This window comes from Budorcas taxicolor, chromosome 16 (assembly GCF_023091745.1).
Source record: "Budorcas taxicolor isolate Tak-1 chromosome 16, Takin1.1, whole genome shotgun sequence".
In the NCBI taxonomy this organism is placed as follows: domain Eukaryota; kingdom Metazoa; phylum Chordata; class Mammalia; order Artiodactyla; family Bovidae; genus Budorcas; species Budorcas taxicolor.
In genome coordinates this window covers 5,859,588-5,879,523 of record NC_068925.1, presented here as the reverse complement: position 1 = coordinate 5,879,523, position 19,936 = coordinate 5,859,588, and the positions used below count along the sequence as shown (strand labels likewise).

General features: G+C 45.3%; 1 protein-coding gene across 3 annotated transcripts in view; it reads right to left on the bottom strand.

Moving 5' to 3' along the window:
- SRGAP2 (SLIT-ROBO Rho GTPase activating protein 2) overlaps window positions 1-19,936 on the bottom strand; it is a 251,041-nt gene that overhangs the window by 138,606 nt on the left and 92,499 nt on the right. For all 3 annotated transcript variants that reach the window (XM_052653414.1, XM_052653415.1, XM_052653416.1), the window contains exon 2: window positions 11,879-12,071. In XM_052653414.1, the coding sequence (XP_052509374.1) occupies window positions 11,879-12,071 (193 nt within the window). The remainder of the gene's footprint in view (window positions 1-11,878; window positions 12,072-19,936) is intronic.

The window sequence follows — 19,936 nt, the reverse complement described above, 5'->3', positions numbered from 1 at the left end:
AGGCATCATTTCCACCTGTACGCTGCAGCATCAATTCTGTACAGCTTCCTCCTTTTGCTAAATCCTCGAGATGCTGCCTGTAAATTCAAAGAATTTCAAGCATCAACAGAAACCCCTACCCCCACCCCCAGAACTTAGTTATGAACATCTGTTGTTTACAAGGGTTCAGGCTGAGAGCTGCCAGACTTGTTCGGCAACCTCTACTTTAACACAGAGGCTGCCAGGAAGGGATGTCTGAGTTTCATGCAAGGGTGCCCTGTCCCAACTACTTAAGCAGAAATCGGCAAACACAGCTCAGCATCCTCCTGCTGAAGATAATCCTAGTTTGTTCGATTCATTTTCTAATCCTGGCTCTTTAACCAGCGGCACCCAAAATATGCTAAGAAGCAGAGCTGTGTTCATTGATCTTCCCTGAATTAAAACCCAAGGGGCAATGATCCAACGACCGGTGGAGGTATATAAAGGCAGGAGAGAATGGAAAGGATTTCAAATCTGAAAAACCAAACCCTACTTTTTTCTCATTCTCCCTAAATCCTTCATTAATACTGAGCTCTTCCCATATGACTCTGTTTCTTTTCACAGCATGATACTTCAGTGCAGCACAGAAATTAGATATTAAAGTCTTTACTTCAATTAGCTTGGGACCAAATCTAATCGAGAACATAACTGCTATCCTGTACCTCTCCCTGGCTGAGCCAAGCACCAGTCCCTCCCAAGCCCTCCACCTTCCCTCCCTCCTGGTGACGACTGAAACCTGCTTTCCACGGCTCCTGTGTTTAGATTCGTGTGCCCGCATGCACATGTGTGCTTGTTATTCTCTTCCGATCTGTCTTATTTTTCCCGGTTTCAATTAGGAGTGTCCTTACAGTAGAGACTGTCTTTTCCTCTTATCTTGCAAACCCTCCCACTTAACACAGCCATCTCCCAATAAAGATGACATGGCTTTTGCCTTTAAAACAGAACTGGATCAAAGTCATCATTTAATTGGTTACGAAGTTCTGAGAATGAAAGAACCCACCGCACATTGCTTCCTGTGTCTACTGTGGAATTGTTGTGGGCTTACAAGAACCAGGAAAATGAATAGTAAGAGTTCCTTGTGCCCAGCACTGTTGTTAAGGGACAAGATCACCAGGGTCTGTGCCTGGCAAGCTGAAAGACCAAGGTGTGTCCTGCCGACATCTCAACAGCAGAGCCCATGAGACACAGGAAGTCCCCAGCTTCCAACATCCTCCCAACTGTGCATAAAAGCATGTTTTGCTCCCAACCTGCCCTCTATCATTCCCTGCACTAAAAGAATGATATGAAGTCATTTATGCAGAAGCTTGTAAGCTTCTGTTTGGCCTCATGAGACAGACAGCCCGTAAACCACAGTTTGCTGTGCTCATGACTGAGATTTGGGCTGCCCTGGCCTGCCGGTCCTGACGGTGGCTGCTGCAGGAGGCTGAACAGGACTGACTGGTGTTCTTTTATTCACCTGGGGCACAGTTGGGACCTGTGGGCCTCAACACTACACCTTTAATGATTAGGCAATTAGTGCTAACTATTAACTCTGTGAGGGCAAGGACATCAGAGGGTAGTTGTAAGACAAATTTCCTCCTCTTGATGATGGTGAGCCTGAATCTAAAAATAACAAGTCAGGGTTAACTACCCGGTTCAAGGCAGTTCATGACGCCTAACAAACAAGACACCTGATCGGACAAAACACACAACTGCTGAGTTCTTATAAGACCTGACGTATAATTACACAGAGTCACTTAATTACATATTTCATCCCAGGGCAGTCGTATCATAAAAATCAAGAAGCAGAAAGTCTGTCATTCAAGAGGGCCCATAGCGGTCACTGAAGTAAATGGAGACTGAAGTAAATACTATTACCTAGGGCTAGGCTTAAGAGTGCTTAATTCTGCTCAGGGAATAACTGGTGAATCTGATCTACTATTAGCTATGGTATAGCTATATTTGGTCCCAACTCCTCAGGAGTTGGACAAGAAAAAACTGTCACTGATATTTACATTTACTTGGGGTCAAACACTGTCCTAAAGGCTTCACATTCATTTAATCAGCATAACAACTCCATGAGGTAGATACTATTATTATCCACAATTTGCAGATGAAAAAACTGAGGCAGCTAACAACCCGCATGTAAAATCACATAGCAAGTGAGTAGAAAATCCAAGGTCAGAGCCCAGAAAGTCTGGTTCCAGAACCTGTGGTCTTGACAATCAGGCTCCATTCCTTCTGTGGTGATGACAATTAGGTCAGCTACCATTTCTCGAGCAGCTAGTAAGTTACTCATTGGAAAAGGCCCTGATGCTGGGAAAGATTGAAGGCAAAAGGAGAAGGGGACGGCAGAGGATGAGATGGTTAGAAAGCATCACCGACTCAATGGACATGAATTTGAGCAAACTCCGGGAGGTAGTGGAGGACAGAGCAGCCTGGCATGCTGCGGTCTATGGAGTTGCAAAGAGTCAGGCACGGCTTATCAACTGAACAACAAAAAGTAAGTCATAGGCACTTGGCTAGTGCTTTACAGATATTGTATCTAATCTTGAGAGCAACTCTTCAAGGTACACTTTACTCTCCATATATCATGGATAAGAAAACTGAAGCGAAAAGGGGTTAAGTGACGTGGTCAAGGTCACACAGCTATAAGTGAAAGACCCAAATTTCTCTGGATTAAAGCTCTCAGCTTTTTCTGCTAAGTCTTCAAGCCTGCCACAGAGCTTTCAAGTGAATTTTTTTCTCTATTCAAAAGACAAACCACTACTCCGTCTTGCTGATTCCCCACACTGCCTGTGTCTTTTCCGTCGCCTTTCATCTGTGTGTGAGGAGACCTCCCGACTCTTCCAGAAAGGACCGAACCATGCTGATGGTTCTATATGGACTAGGCTAGTGAGAAACCCACCAACAGACCTTTCATTAGTCTCTAAACCAAGTCAGCTTGAGCCATGGCAAAAGGAAACCAACCCTTGCTCAACACCAGAAGCTAATTCAGGGCAAAGTTTCCCTGAAGGAACACACAGATCCCAAATATGCCCAAAGCAAACGAGCAACACACTGGTCCCAGGGAACACAGGGCTCTTCCTTCTGGCAGCTTCAGGCTTTTTCCTACTTCCCTCCTCAAAGGCACACCGTACTCAAAGAGGAACTTGCTGGCCCTCCACTCTTCTGATTTGCAATCACAGCTGTAATATTCTCCATGGCCGACTGACTCTATTTTTCAACCCAATGCTGTCCAGGGAGGTTGATGGGCAATTTGGAACTCAGCTCCAGAGGAAAAATCCATTGGCAACAGGTGATATAACCGAAGAGACTGCGCATTCAAATACTGGGCCCAAGCCCAAGAACATGGACGTTACAAGAATTTCTCTTTAATGAATTGCGTGTTCTAACCTCCCACTGAAAGGAGTACTGCAGGTGGACCATCTACCAGATTCCTATCCCCAGTACCTAGCTCAATGCCTGTATATAATTAGTTCCCCAAATGTGAACTGAATGAATACCAAATAAATATATCTTTTTCACTCTCTGCAATCTGAGTACCACCGACAATACAAGTTTCCCATTTTAAACTCCTAACACCTTTACTGTTGGAAGTCAAACATTACACAGCCTCAACCATCATCTCCCTGTGAACACGCCCCAAATCTCTAACAACCCACACATTAGCTCTGAATATAGTCCAGATCTTTAGCCCTGACTAAAGCCATTCATTTTCTGTCAGTTACAGAAATTTCAGCTTCAATATCCTTCCGAAGTCTTAAACTTAACAACCCAAAACCAAATTTCACATATTTCAGCTCTTCAAAAACAGCTCCTTCTCCTAACTTTGGGATTTATATTAAAGGCACCATTAATCTACCAGTCACCCAAGTCCAAAAGAAACTTCACAGCCCTCTTTCTTTTGTACTGCCAGGATTGCTTGAAACCCAAATCCCAAGGTCAGCAGTTCCTGTAGTCTTACCACACCAGGTGTTCCCTCAGCCTCCAGACTGAAAGCCGCAGGAGGAGAGAAGAGGGCAGTGTCTGTCTGCTCGGCACGCACGTGGCACATGGTAAGGGCACAACGCACGCACGCCAAGTGGACTGAAGGGCCAATGTCTATTCTTTCCATCCCTACCATCCCACCCTAAGTTAGATCCTCATTACTTACCATGACAACAGGTTCTGCTGTCTCAGCCTCCTTGTCATTTGGCAAACCATCACCACCAAGGTTAAGGTTAATCATCCTTAAATCCAGTTCACACCTCAGCCTGGACATGTGCTGTGCAAACCTTCACTGGTTTCCAGTGTCCACTGCATAAGGCTGAATCTCTTAGCTAAGAGTGAAGCTTCACCAACATATGGTCCTATCTACTTTAGCCCAGGACCTCCATACACACTCATTCCCCAACCAAACCAGTCTACTTACTGTACCCCAAAAGTGCTTTGCACTTTACTCGTGGCTACAACATCTTTCCCCTCCCTCGATTTTCATCTGTCAAAATCCTAGCCACTTTTAAGGCCTGGTTCAAATCCCATTCCCCTCTTGAAAGTTTGCTGACTGACCAACTTTATTGGCATTATGCCTTCTGTAGCACACACTTGGTACTTACCCCATACTGCCCTATACTGAAGATCTGTGTTATTACATCCAGGCACAATTTGTCCCCGATTAGATTACAAAGTTAGTGGGCTTCCCCAATGATTCAGCAGGTAAAGAATCCACCTGAATGCAGGAAACACAGGAGATGCGGGTCAGGAAGACTCCCTGGAGTAGGAAATGGCAACCCATGCCAGTATTCCTGCCTGGGAAACCCCATGGACAGAGGAGGCTGGCGGGCTACAGTTTATGGGCTCGCAGAGGTGGACACGATGGAGCACCGCTGACTCGACCCGAGAGTATAAAGTCATGAGGGAAAGAACCACTGTTTCCACTTTCTTGAATCTCTCTCCCCTAAGAGGCTAGACCAATAACCTTAAAAATGTTCCACAAATATTTGTTGTTGAGAAGGAAAAGCTGGGAAAAAAGACAAGAGGTTGGCAGTGGGTTATAAAGCAGCAGCAAGTTCTGTAAGGAACACAGCGGGGTAAAATGTAGGAGTATTCCTCTCAAACCCAATAGAAAAAAAAAACAAACCCCAAAAACCAAACCCATAACCCTACCTCAAAGTAAAAGAAAAAACTGAGCTATTAAAAGCAGATCAAAACCGAACGAGCTATGACTGAAAGGTGATTTACAGCAAGTCTATGAAAAAAATAAAAAAGCCAAACAAACGCATTATCAATTAGAGTCCTGCTGGGTAATATTAACACAGATTCCACTTTAAAAAGACAATCAAAGGCTTAGCAACAAATAGGAATACATTTAGACTCTTCAAGGAGTCAAAGAAAATGCAAGGGTATCTTCCCTAGGAAGACTTTCTACCCTCACATAATATCTCCGCTCTTAAATCAGGCAGATAGAATTTTTAAACATTAATAGGGTCCTCCTACAATGCAAAGGGATGAAGGAAGCCACATGACTTATCTTAAACAAAGCAGAATAAGATAGAGATAATCACTATAGTTCTATTTGTAGGGGGAGGAGAAGAGGAGGGGGAATCACGGGGTCAGATTCTGCGATGGAGTCACAGTCGTGTGAGCTTTAACGAGAGTGTCTGCACTGAGACAGTGTCGGAGAGGACAAAGGTGAGCAGGAGAAAAGCAGAAAAGGAAATCAAGCCAACGAGAGACAAGGTAATGGCTTCCGAGTAAGAAGCTGTCCAAGAAAAGATGAAAATAGTTCAGCAACGTTGGTCCCTAAATGCGGTCGCTTAAGACTGTAACAAAATACCTAACCTAACCCAGTATGAGGGGCTGAAATCTAGCCAGCTTGAGAAACTGGCCTGGAAAAGGGTGGGACACACCATGTAGACCAATTTCAGCCCTGGCCAACCTACCCCATCCCAAGCTGAATAGTTTCCACGTCCCTGAGACGCGTCTGTCCAGGGCTCCCGCTGGCAGCTGCTCTCCTGGCAGCACAAGGAGAGAAATTCACGGCATTGCTGGGCCAACAGCTGCTACAGCCCCGGGGGAGGCGATGAGCGCCCGCTGAGACGCTTTGGGCAGAGAATGAACCATTCTAGGGGCCAGTCCCAGAGTCAGCGGAATCGAGGCTACACTTCGCCAGCTGAATGAAAATACAGTACAACTGCCCCTGCAGAGACCAGGAAAGCCACAGCCCTTCCTCTGTCCCAGCTTCTTTGACTTTAATTGCTTCTTGCCCTCCTGTCTGACCCATTTTTTGTTGAGTTCCCAGGGCACGACTTCAGTATCAGCTCCCACTAACCTGAGGCTCACTGCCATCCCTTCCTAACACGTTTCCCTCCAGTCTCTCTGCTCCAGCTGATCTTATGCACCGTTGCCATAGTTACCTTTCCAAAGCACAGCCATCTATAAATATGCTCCAGAACTATCAATGGGTCCCCCATGCTTACAGAATAAAGCCCAACCTCTTGTCGCCTGGCATTCACAGACCACTGTGATCTGTGATTCCTATCAACTTTTCAGGCTTATGTCCCTATCACATTTCTCGCTTCTGTTCTTTTGCAAAACACATGAGTTACCGACCAGCTATGTTTCCCCCAGCTCTGTGCCTCTATCAACACTGTTCTTGTTGCCTAAAATGCTTCCTTCCCAATTTTTTTATTCTACTTCTACAGCGCTGCATTGTTTCCATTGAATGAAGCTCATAAAACTAATGACTTGTACTGGCTCTTTTATGTTTCCATTTCCCACCCACTGAAACTCACCTCCATAACGCCCCGTCTTCTCTGTGCATTTACGGCACGTCTCCAAGTGGATGAGTGGAATGGTCTTTCATACGCCTGCCCTCTTGTGAATCACACACAGACAACGTGGCAGAAGGTGCTAACTGCCCCCACCATGTCCCCTCCATTAATAGAAATTCTACTTTCTGGTCTTTAGGTTAATAAGTACATTTCCCAGCCTTCCTCGCAGCTCAGTAGACCCATGAGTCCACGTGAGCTGAAGAGATGTACATGCCACTTCCAGACTGCACCTTTAAAAGGTAAGGATGTATCTGCCCCTGACCCGTATGCTTTTCTTTTTGGCTGGAATGGGGACATGATGGTCTGAGTCATCTTGGGTCATGAAGAAGCAGGGCAACACTCTAGGGATGGAATAAGGATCCCAACACTGCCCAGGATAGCTAACGACCGGATAATAATAGGAGAGAAAAATCAAGCTCCGCTTGTGAAAGTTACTATTACTTGGGTCTATTAGAGCTGCCAAACTTACACCTTAACCAAAACAGATATACCTAAAAATCCTTTCCTGAGCCCAAAATGCCAATTTTCAGTTGCTAACAACTGTTTCAAGCGTGGTCTGGTGCTGCTGCCTGCCAAGAGCGAGCTCAGTTTCAGCAGCGTGGTAGTCTTTCTACAGCAACGCCTGTATGTGCAAACATCCGAATACCGGGCTGCATTTTACAAAGCAGAGATGAGTGGAAAGTGGAAAAACGCAGGCACTGCCACCAGCATTACCCTGAGAAGTAGAGTCTCATCACTGTACGAAGAAGACAAAGCTAGAAATCTCCAGCCACCAAGAATCCTGAAATGCTCCCCAGATTTAAGCAGGTTCAACTGCTTCAAGCAGTTGCCACGGGTTCAACTGGGACAAAAAGAAGAAAATGAGAGACCCAGCACAAAAGGCTCAAGGTCACCAGGTGAGGTGTAGCTCAGGATTTCACAGATAGACTTCCAGTAACAGAAATCCTCTTCTCCATGGGAGGCTCCTGTGTTGCCTGGACTCCATAACTGAGCTTCTCACCACACTGCCTGTGTCCCATGCATCAGTGTGTGCGTCTCATTGCCTCTTCTATTAGGGCAGACCACATGAACTGGCCACTTTGTGACCTTTTGTGTCTCCCAAAAATCAGCAATGTCATGTTTCAGTCTCATGGGTTCAAAGTTCTTGGGCTTGGGGCTCATTTTAGTCACCTTTGCCTCACAATGCTTATAATGGGAGAATATCAGTAAGAAATTGCTGGGATTGACTTCTACAGATTTTCTACTTGAAAGCCTGCTAGCTTCATCAGACATACCTACATCCTTTCCATCCTTCTAAGTGCTTAAAAAAATCACCACCCTCTCTGCTTCCTTTGTTTCCTTCCTTCTTCCCTCCCACATCCTCTCCTGGTAAATTTTACTTCTAATAATTAACACTTAAATTTTAATTTAACACTTTACTCCCTAAAATTGCGTGTGCGCAAGCCTGGGTCCTGGGTTGAGCTCTTTGTTCCTCTATTTCTCTTCCCTGAGTTCACATAATTGCATATCTTCCATGATCACTTTTATACCTTAGAGTCTGCTCTCTATTATCCTAGTCAAAACCTCTTACCTCAGCAGCACCTCCACCAGACAGGCTTCCTACTGCACCAAACCTGACATGCTCAGAGTAGGCTCACCATTCCAAACAGGTCTTCCCCCAACACCCCCACGTCTAGCCCAGATGCTCCCATTCTTCCAGGCCACCATGTGAGAGAGCCTGGGTCACCTCTGACGGTCACAGTTCTTTACCCAAGCAGTCCCCCAGTCCTCTTAAGGTTCCCAAATACTTGAATACAGTCCTTCTTCTCTAACCTTGCTTGTTCTCACACTGTACATGGATTATTCCCCCAAACCTCCATTTTGGCCTTCTCTGCCACAAAAATTCATTCATTCTCCTACCATTTTCTTCGTGTCTCCTTTCCCACAGAAGAACCCAGAGGGCTCACCACCACACTCTGCACCAAATCTTCACTCCCCTGCTTGTCTGTTAAATTATTTGGTGTCTACTTACCTAAACTTAATTTTCCACTGCTTTGGAAAATATGTGTTCTCATAAAATTTTGCTCATACCTCTGTTAAAGCCCCTTTTACGTTATATTGTTGACATGTCTCTTTTCCCTGTTAGCCAAGATTCCAGAGCTTATCTCAGTCTCCAAAGGAATCAGCACCGAACACAGTACCCAGCAGGCATTTCAAAGGGGTCTGTTGAATAAGTAGACGGCTCCTCAGGAGAAGTTTTCCAACAGGAAGCTATTAAAGTAACCTAGCCATGAAGTGACAGCAAAGGAGTGGCAAAGTCCCTCGACGAGCGCTTGGAGCTCTTTGTCCTTTTGTTCCGCAACACCTGCCTCAACTCCCCTAACTGTGTGATGTGTTCAGTGCCTGGTTCCTTTTTCTATTACAAGTGCCAAGTGGAAGACGGTACGTGTTCATTGTTATGTCCCAAGGTACAGCATCTACTCTGAAGGAGCTCAAGGAATGTGCAACAGACATTTGTTGGATAAATGCATTCAAGCCTCCTTTTAGGGAAGCCCTGGGATCCATCCCTCACTCGCCCCTTTAGCCTCTCACCACCGAACACGCCTGCCTCTTCTTTCCTGAATGGGCTATTCTCTCCTACACAAATCTACCTCTAAAGACTAACCTAAATCCCACTCATTTCATGAGTATGCTCCTGATTTTTCAGGATCCTTTATCTGTCTCTGATGATTTATCACTGACCTCTTATCTTATCTATATCCTACCTATAGCAATGATCTCTTAATGAGACCATTATTGCTTTATCTCTAATTGCTTCCTATATTAAAAATCTTTTCTCTCCAACCAGATATGGCCCCCTATGGAAACATACAATCAACCTGTTTTATATCTTCCAATACCTGTACAACACAGAGCACATAGCTGGCTCTCAAGAAATATTCACTGATTATTTGCGAAAAACGAAGCCCAGTACCAGGTTTATCAGAAGGGAAATCAATTCTCCCAGCCTTGGAGAAAAAACACCCTATTCCTTGTGTGTGATCTTACTCAGAGCAGTTCAGCACATCTGTACCTTAATTTCTAGTAAATATGTCCTTAAGCTAAGAATATAATATAGTACTAAAAATCAGGCTACTTTAAACTTAGGAGGAGTTATCAAGAGAATAAGTCCAACCTTGAATCATTTTTCTAAAGCAAACAATCCTTCCATTGTCATTTATCATATACTAAAATAACATTTTATTCTCTCAGGACTGCTTATCATAAAGAGAACAGGACTTGGAAAAGACAAGGGTCTCTGAAGATGAAACATCTGGAGGAAACTCTCACTTCCGGCTTGTATTGAAACGTCATATGTTCTCATTATTCTCAGACTCCACAGTCATTGCTCAGAACTGGCTTGTAAAGAAAAATTATGTCCCAAATTGTCAGGGCGATAAACAAAAACAGAAAATAGAGGGAAATAAGATACATTTGGCATTAATTCTTAAATTCACTCATTCATTTATTCATCCAATAATATTTAGTAAGCACGGATCATATATCACACTAGGCACTGTGGGAGGCTGAATGATGAATCAGAAATGCTCATTCAAGTCCTCGAAGGGAAGATAACATAATATAAGATAGATAGTTCTGAATACCCTAAGGAAAGAACAACGAAAACAATGCTGTAAGAATTTAGAAGAGGGAGTACATTCTTCCTTCTGGGAGAATCCAGAAAGATTCTAGAAACAAGTCCCATCTGCATGAGGCCTTAAAACATGGGCATGGCTTCGACACACAGAGATGTAATGAACGGACACGTAAGTTCAAATCACAGGATGCGCAAAGGCCCAGCGGAGTTAGTGTTCTGTTTGGCTGTGGAACAGCAGAGCAGAAACAGGAAATAAGGTTGGAAAGCTAGTTGGGCCAGATGTAGACAGGCTTGAACACCAAGCCAAGGAGTGTACACCTTTGTGAATAGAGCAGGACTTCACAAACTTAACTGTGCACACCAATCACCTGGGGCTCTTGTTACAGCGGATCTGGGGGCGGTGGGGTGGGGTGGGGATGACCCAACCCCTAGGCAGTGCTGATCTTGAAGGACCACATCTTGAGCATCAAGAACACAGACCTCTGGAAGCCACTGCACAGAGAGCCTGCCTGACCCCCAGGGTATTCCAGGAAGGCTAAATCTGGCAACAGTGGATCAGGTAGATTGGGATGGGGAGAAGCTGTTCGTTAGAATCATCTGGGAAGCTTTTACACCACACTGTTTGTTACCCAGGCCTTACTCCCAGAGATTCTGATTTAATTGATCTGGAATGCGGCCCAGTTTCAGCATTTTAAAAAAGTTCTCCAGGGAATTCTAATGTGCAGCCAGGATTGAGAACCTCTGCTAAGATGATACAGTGAGCATTGTAATCAGTCAGGCAAAGACGAAGATGATCTAAACTTGGGCAACGGTAGGAAGAACAGCGTGAAAGGGCCAGTTGCATAAAACACTGTAAATGTAGAAGGGACAGACCTTAGCAACTGTCTGCACAGCGACTTAGATTTATGGCCGCCTCCATTTCTTCCAGTTAAAGACAGTTCCGTGAAATGGTTAAGAACACAGACTCCGGAGCCAGACTGCCTGGGTCTGGATTCCAGTTCTGCCATTTATTTATTAGGGGTGTGTGTGTGTGTGTGTGTGTGTGTGTGTGTGTGTGTGTGCCACACACATAGAGGCCTTGGGTCATTATTCCTTGAACTCTTTATGACCCAGTTTCCTCATCTGTATGTTGGGGATACGACAAAAACTAACATATGGAGTTGTGAAGACTGAGTTAAGCCCTTTGGAACTAAGCTCGGCACACGGGAAGGTGTTTGCTGTTACCATACGCGTGGTTCATGATCTATCCTGATCTCTCCACGATGTTGAACTGCACGTGAGACGATCTGGAAATGAAGTCCTGGTGGACTCTCAACCCTCAGGCACTTAGAAATCACTAGGTCACCTGCTTCATGAATACAATGGGATGGAGGTGGCACACCCTGCCTCCCTCCCACCCCCCCCCCCCCCACTCCCAAGGTCTCTAGAAGTAACAGCGTAGCACCCCTACTTGAACTGCTGGTCCTTGGTGCTCCTGGTCTTGGCCAGGAAGCGCTCTGCCAGCTTCTCCAGGTTGCGGGAGTAGTCCATCTCGATCTCAGCCTTCTTACGGAAGAAGTCCTGGAGGTCCTGCAACAGCTGTACCCGGAGCTCACACTGCTGGTCCAGGCATTTCATCTGCTCTGTGAGTTGAGCACGGATCTCTGCAATGAAAGCAAGGTGAGGCAGTCAGACAGACACCTCTGGAAAAAACCATGATGCCAACATTCACCCCTTCCATCTAGGTGTTCCCTGTGTTCTGGGCAACTTAGAAGCTGCACTTTTTAAAATGTGATGTGAAGCACCACCACCAACTCACCAACTTTTCAAACCCTTGAAGAACCCTGAGACCAAGAATCTGCTAAATCAGTTAAGAAAAACTGCTTATCAGACATAGGATGTTCAGGGCTGCCTTTTCATAAGCAATTTACTGTATTGCAGACACAGCATCAGAATGTGGCCTTCCTTCTGGCAGAGAGCCGAATGAATTATCTCCCAACCATCCTATTAGGTCAGGACTACTTTCATCCCTATTTTAAAGATGGGAAAACTAACTCTTAAAGAAGTTAAGCTATTAAGTGGTGGAGCCAGGATTGAAACTCAAACAGCTCGATTTTAGAGCCCAAACTCCTACTTTTCATACTGTCTTTCCATATCGTCATGAAGTAGGGGAGGGGTCAAGGTATTTTAAAGGAGATAGGAAGGGCCCTGCCCAAGAATAAATAGTGGCAATCAAGAATGAAACAATTACCTAGATCTCTGGGCAAGCAAACCATTCACCGTCAGTCAGATTCCACAGTTTCCATTACCATAGAATGTAATCAATCTTTAAGAAGTTGGTATTTTCACTAAATATTACTCATGTCTCTGATCCTTCACCCTCACCAATGCTCAGCTACTCCGTTGTGTCAAAGCTAGAAATATTTCTGGTTAAGCTCTAGCTTGGCAGCTTTCTGGCTGGCCAGAATCCACATACAGGGCCAGCAAACACTCTCTGAAACTGCAGCAATGGCAGCTCCAGATACAGCCAGATCTGCCTCACATGCAATACTGCATTTGTTACTGACAAGACCTGGCACCCGCAGGAGGCAGCCTGCCAAAATCAGACTGCAAGGCCTGCAGTGCACATCTTGCTGAAGTTATGTCCCCATCCCTATCTGAGTCACAGTGGAGTCACTTCTTTCATCCCTTTCCTCCCCAACGTCCCCCCAGCCCCCGACCCTGCAAGCCTGCTCAGCCCCAACAGCTCAGGCTGTGACAGTGACTCCAACCCCAGGGAGAGGAGCACCTGCGCTATTATGCCTTTCCTTCTGCACGCTCCAAATTTATTCCCCAATAGTGGAGCTATAGCACTGCTTTCAGACTCTGCTCTGGAAAGGAGGGGGTTGGGCATGCGGGATCCGAGTTTTCGTCTGAGCTGTAGATAAACGAGAGGCAAATCCAGGAATGAAGCTATGATGTTGAAAAGCCTGCCAACCACTCCTTTTATGAAGCAATAAGGGATGGGCAAATGGTGCATTTGGCTTCGCTTTGGAGTAGCTACAAGTCCACCATCCATCACCATCTTCATTTTTGTTTGTTTTTACGGATATCAGATGTATCACAAGTATCTGGTCCTTTATGGGTGATAACCATAGTTCTCACCCTCTCTATCCCTCTGTCTCCCTCGTGCCAACCGCCAATGCCAAACAGGCCTGCAGTAACCTCACCTGAACTGAATCTGAGCCCCGGAGGACTGTTTCAGGCAGACAGAGGCTGCACAGAAAAGCTGCCTACCTCATCATTCATCAAAGCTCTCTTGTTCTGTGTTTCTTTTGGAGTCTGATTACAAGAATGTTGAGGGGGAAAGATCTGCAGAGGGCATGTCAGGCATTGATTCTTGCCAGGGTTTTCTGGGTCTCTTAAAGGCAGCAGCCCTTGTTGAGACTATTCCTTGAGGCTTCTGTCCCTTTTCTGTCTTTGACAAACAGAAGTGGCAATAGAAGCCACTGGGTGGGCAGACTGTGAGCAGAGAGGATATTCACTATGCTCACTGATATTACTCACAACCTGTCCATTAAATAATAAGAATCAGAGCATCTTAGGGTAAAAAGGCTTTCCAGGTACCCAATCAGTAACATGTGCAAGAGGATGTGGCTAGACAGGGGGGCTGTCAGTCCTTCCTGAGCCGCTTGTAACTCTTTACAACACTGCCTCGAAAAACTCCCTAACTAGGGGAGCAGAAAGGGGAGCATGGCAAGATAGATGTTGCCTACCTCTGCTAAAAAGAGGAGGCTAAGCAAATTTCCACGATACCCATGAAGTTCCAGAGGTAGACTGCTCCAGGGTTGTCCTGTCCGAGGAACAAGCAGTTCATAGGAAGCCTTTAAGAAGTGTGAATTAATCTAGGAAGCCCCCACGTGCATCCAGCCAGCATGGAATTCCACCCTGACTTCCTCAGGTGCCTCAACAAATGGGCAGCATTACCCAAAGTGCACCCCACCCTCAGGGATCCCCTCTGGGCCCCTGCAGGAAAAGAAGCACGTGTTTGCTGAACATCTTTGATGGGCCTCTATTCACATCATTTTATTTAATCTTTATTACTAGGCCATAATTGGTATCTCCAATTATCCTGATCGCAAGATGAGAAAACTGAAGTATGACTTGTTAAGGAATTTACCAAAGGGTCATACAATTAGGGGCAAGTGGGGTTGAAGCCAAATTAAGGTTTGCCTTGACTTGTCAAAGAGGTTGACAGTGGGGACGGGAAACGTGAGAAACCAGCAAGAGTCTGAAGTCTCGGGGGCATTTTGGGGGGACATCACAGTTTCTCTGGCTCCAGAACCTGGAACATCCCCTTCTCTACCTTCCAGCTGCAGTGGTGACTCAGGCCCCAGAGTCAAGTTTGGAGTAGCCCAGTGACTCACTATCTAGCCCATGTTTTGACTAGTCCATGACCAGACTGGCTTCCTCCCGACTTCCTAGAGCTCCTCGACACAGCAGCTTTGAAGGAAGTGAGAATGGATGTCCCCACCCCATCCAGCAAAAGAAGAGTCTCTGCTAAGAGATACCACCTGCCCCTGTGGTCAACTAGTGATGCCACACTGCTGAGCATCACCCCTGCCCCACAACCTGCCTGGAAGGAGGCGATGCCCTGGCCCCCACCCCCAAGAGCCTCTGCAGGGGCACTCAAGGGAGATCCCCATCACCCCCATCTCTAGGCCTGTCACTCCAGGACAGAATGGCTGCTCTGTCCAAGGCAAAATGAGCTACTTCAGGCTTGTACTGCTGCTGCTGCTTCAAAGACAAACAATGGTCCCCAAGAAGGCAGCTGTGCCAGCCCCGGTCCTCTGCCCATGCATACGAGGGGCAAGAAACAATGGGCCACTGAAAGCCAGCACGCCTGGGCCATGTGCCCAGGCTGGAGGCCCCTCTGCACCCTGGCCTACCAATACACTACAAGTGCAGAAAGAAGAAAGGGACAATTTATACAAACGTGGAGGAGGAATTTCTCACAGTTCCATCACGTGCTTAGCCCAGTATGCACCTGCACACGTGTATACACACAAAGACACACTCACACCGCCCACACCATGCTTCATCACACCAACTCAAGATGCCTTTGCAAATCCCGTTTATAGTTGGATAAGAGTTCCTGGGAGCTGGGGGTGATGGGGTCTTTGTAGGTTGTGTCCTTAGAACTACACTGAAGAAGTCAAGTTCTCACTATCTAGAAGCAGCTGTGTCTCAGGGCTATAAATGAAATCAATGGCCATCCAGAAAGCCAAAGTACAAAGGTCACCATGAATGACCTGAAGTGATACATGCCAAAAATGGCCTCCCCTGGGCACCTCGCCAAGCCCATTTGTTCAGAAAGTCTTCACTGAGCTTCTACTGTATGACAGACCCTGTGCTAGGTGATAATGACTGGACAAAACAGGCCCAAGTCCTACCCTATTGAAGTGTGGCTTGACAAGAGGAAGGAAAAGACAGGAAAGATTGTCTCATTGCTTTTGCTTCAAATATTCTTTATTATAACATAGCCATGGTAAGAAGCCCCCACCTAAAGACCAAAGATTTAAAAATCATCAGTAGTTGGCAAAGATATTAGGCAACAAGACTAAGAAAATTTCAGTGCCCTCTGATTGTTTTTCTATTTTGCTTTATAAAAATGATACTTGAATAAACTGCAGCTCCTCTTGCAAAAGGGACCAAAGTTTTAGAGCCAATTTCCTGAAAATCAGAGTTAATCTTTGGTTAATATTTCATTCAAAGATTCAAGTCAAAATTTAACCTCACTATTCCGGGACTAGCCCGTGACGACAGTTGCACAATCTTGTGAACATACTAAAACAAAAAACAAAGAAACAAAAAAGTCCCACCAAACAGTACATGTCAAAGGGGTAAATTTTATGGTACTTGAATTATGTTTCGTTAAAAAAGTTGAACCCCATCAAAACAGCATGTCCTGCTGAGTGCCATCCTGCCAACTAAGCGGAAAATGGCCCAACAAACAGGCACCAAAAGGAGGAAGGCATTCTCGGTTTCCATTTCTCCACTTGTACGGGCTGAATTTCAGTTCTGCATTGAACATTCTTAAAGCAAATCTTAGAAGCTGTCCCTCTGGACAGCAGACTTGGCCAGGACAAGGAACTCCACTGGCAGATCACCATCCTATCATTTCCAAAGGGTGTCGGATCAAAGCCTGGAAGGGAACATTTTCATGCATGAGCTCAAATCTAGGATCAGCGCACATGTCCCGGAAAGCTTCCCCAAAGACATGCTGACTCTTTGTCCAGGCTTGGCCACAGCTGAGATCCTAACTACACCTGTCCTGGGAGTTAGAAGGAAGTTTGTTTTCTTTTTAGGAAGATGCTGAAAGTTCACAAAGACGGATGAAATTCAAAGAAAAACTAGACCTAATAGGATATTGATTGCTTAACAAAAACAGGGCCCTGCCACAGTGACAATCATGGAGACTCTAAATTATACAGCAGCTGCCAATGCCGTGACACAGTCGTCTAAACACTGTCCACACTTCAGAGAACCCCAGGAAGTCCACCAGTCAGCAGGCACTGGGGGGGTTCTGCTCAGCTCGTTGTTTCCAGTCCAAAGATAGTAGCCCCACTTGGTCCCTCTTTCAAAATTCACCTCCTTCTTCAGGAATTTTTTCTGATTAAGTAATACGGAACCTCTTTTTATGACCCCCACATTTTTGAGGAGAAAATGAGGGTGGGGAGGCAGGTGGGAGGAAGATGTAACCTTCCAGGAGATTAACCCAGGCATGTCTTTCCTTTCTCCTTGATACGCTGGCATCTGGGGGCAGGAGCTGCCACCCCCGCAGGCGGTGCTCGGAGCCCGCGGGACAGCAGCTTAGCCTGGGTTCCCCACGGGGGGCCAGGCCTGCCGCCAGTCTTTTTACACAAAATCTGCCTTGCCTGCTTTTCAGCCCTTCACAAACACATGATGTCACCTCAGCCACCTCAGGAACAAGAATTCCTACTACCTTTCAAGCAAGGGTTATGTAAGGAGCCAATCGACGCTTTCACTCATTTGGAGGCTCTACCCTCCATATCTCTTACCAAGACCTCTTAACACAGCAGTCATCAGCTCCTCTCAAAGCTGTTCCCCGGGAAACAAAATGCTGGAATGCCTTGCCAAGTCTTGCTTTTTACCTGCAGATTGCCTTTCTACAGACTCAGTAATGGGAGGCCCTTCGAAAAATTTTTTTATGAGAGCCCAGAGAAGGGAAAAGAATTTCTGGGGATCACACAGTCACGTAGCTGCAGATCTAAGCCTGAAACCCAGGCCCCTGGGTTTCCTAAGCCGAAGTTCTTTCTTACTCTTGTTGCAAATATTTATTTGAGCACCTTCCAGGTACTCTGAAAGTACAAAGACAAAAGTCCTCCATCAAAGTTAGCAGAGTAGTCAGGAACTACTGAGTTAGGAACTGTAGTCAGGAACTGTAACAAACACAGAGCAATAGTAATATAAATAAACGAGGTATGCACACAGTATTTTGAGAGCAGAGAGAAGGCACATTATCACCCTGAAACCACTTGCTATATATCACATCTTTCAGAGGCTGATTGAAAGTTATTACTTATCTCTGAGTAGTTAGTATGCCAAAAAAAAAAAAAAAAAAGCCATCAAGCTACTCTTAGTAAACTACAAAACAGCAAATATTCTTCCTCACAGAGAGTGATTGATGGCCTTTTTCCTCTTTACTTGACTGCATATGACACAGAAACAAACCTCAGTTAACCCAAACCATCAACCAACAAATAGCTACTAAACTTCCAGAATATGTGGATTTGACATATTTTTCTTCCTTGCATCTATATCCTCCCTGAATCTTAGTCCACGTGCTTTTAATAGAGTTGACTTCATCTCTGTCCTCTCCAAAGTTGGCGGATGTAACCTCCAGGCCCTGTTTAGGAGCTACAAAACCTGCAGACAATGTCAGTCTGAGACAGCGCCACCATCTTGCCACCACAAGAGGAAAGCCCTTTTGAGAATGGAGCCGACCTAGCGGAAGCAGAGCTGAGATATGGGGAAGGGGAACTTGGGCCCTTGAATCAATCATAGCCGGAGGCCAGCCCTATTCCTGTCCCTTTCCATTTCTATCAGTTGCCATAAGCCAACTCATTTTGTTTTTGCTTAAAATAGTTTGCACTGGGGTTCTGGTATCTTGCAAACAAAGGATTCCTAGTGAACAAAATAGGAAATTCTCAAGTATTCAGAAGCATGAAAGTCCTTGTCCTCAAGGAACTTGCAATCTAATTACGAAAACATGATCAAAACATATAATACTTTTACAAAAAATATGTAATTATTTATATATTATATAATTATGCAAGGTATATAATTGAATATATAAATTTTATGTTATTGTATACTGAAAGAATGAAACTGTGAATAAATATTACAAATACAAATAAAGTACTTGTTTTATTTTCTTGGGCTACAGACTTTATTTTCTTGGGCTATAAAATCACTACAGATGGTGACTGCAGCCACTAAATTAAAAGACATTTGCTCCTTGGAAGAAAAGCAATGACCAACCCAGACAGCATGTTAAAAAGCAGAAACATCACTTTACTGACAAAGGTCCACCTAGTCAAAGGTATAATTTTTCCAGTAGTCATGTATGGATGTCAGAGCTGGATCATAAAGGAAGCTGAGCAATGAAGAATTGATGCTTTTGAACTGTGTTGTTGGAGAAGACTCTTGAGAGTCCCTTGGACTGCAAGGAGATCCAACCAGTCAATCCTAAAGGAAATCAGTCCTGAATATTCATTGGAAGGACTCATGCTGAAACTGAAGCTCCAATACTTTGGCCATCTAATACGAAGAACTGACTCATTGGAAAAGACCCTGATGCTGGGAAAGATTGAAGGTGGGAGGAGAAGGGGACAACAGAGGATGAGATGATTGGATGGCATCACTAACTCAATGGAGATGAGTTTGAGCATGCTCCTGGAGTTGGTGATGGACAGGGAGGCCTGGTGTGCTGCAGTCCATGGGGTTGCAGAGTCAGACACAACTGAGCGACTGAACTGAACAAATTTTAAGTACTCAGAGCAGTGGAACTAACATTGTTAAAGTAAGACTCTTGAGAAAGGCTAAACTCTTGAGAGGGAGATACCCGGCAGAGTAGGGCTCCAAATCTGTGGAAGAAAGGAGAGGCTAAAGAGAGAAAATGCGAACAAAGAGAAGTCTGAATTAATATTCTGAGAAAAGGTGAAATTTCAACAAATGTAAGGAAGTGGAGACAATATCCCAGAAGAAGAGAAAACATAAGCCAGGAGATGGGAATGTTTGAGCACGGCTTCTTTATGAGACACTGAGGAGGCTGGCCTCGCCGGAACAAAGGGTGACGGGAGGGCCTGGTCAGAGATAAGGCGCGCAGGGAGAAGCAGCTCCATTGGCTGACAGGGAAGTTTGGATTTCAAGAGGCCGGAAATGCAGCTACTGAAAGTTTGTGTCATGATGCAAAAGATCAAGAGTGGAGAAGGTCTTCTGGATGGGTTTCTAGATCTTTGATGGA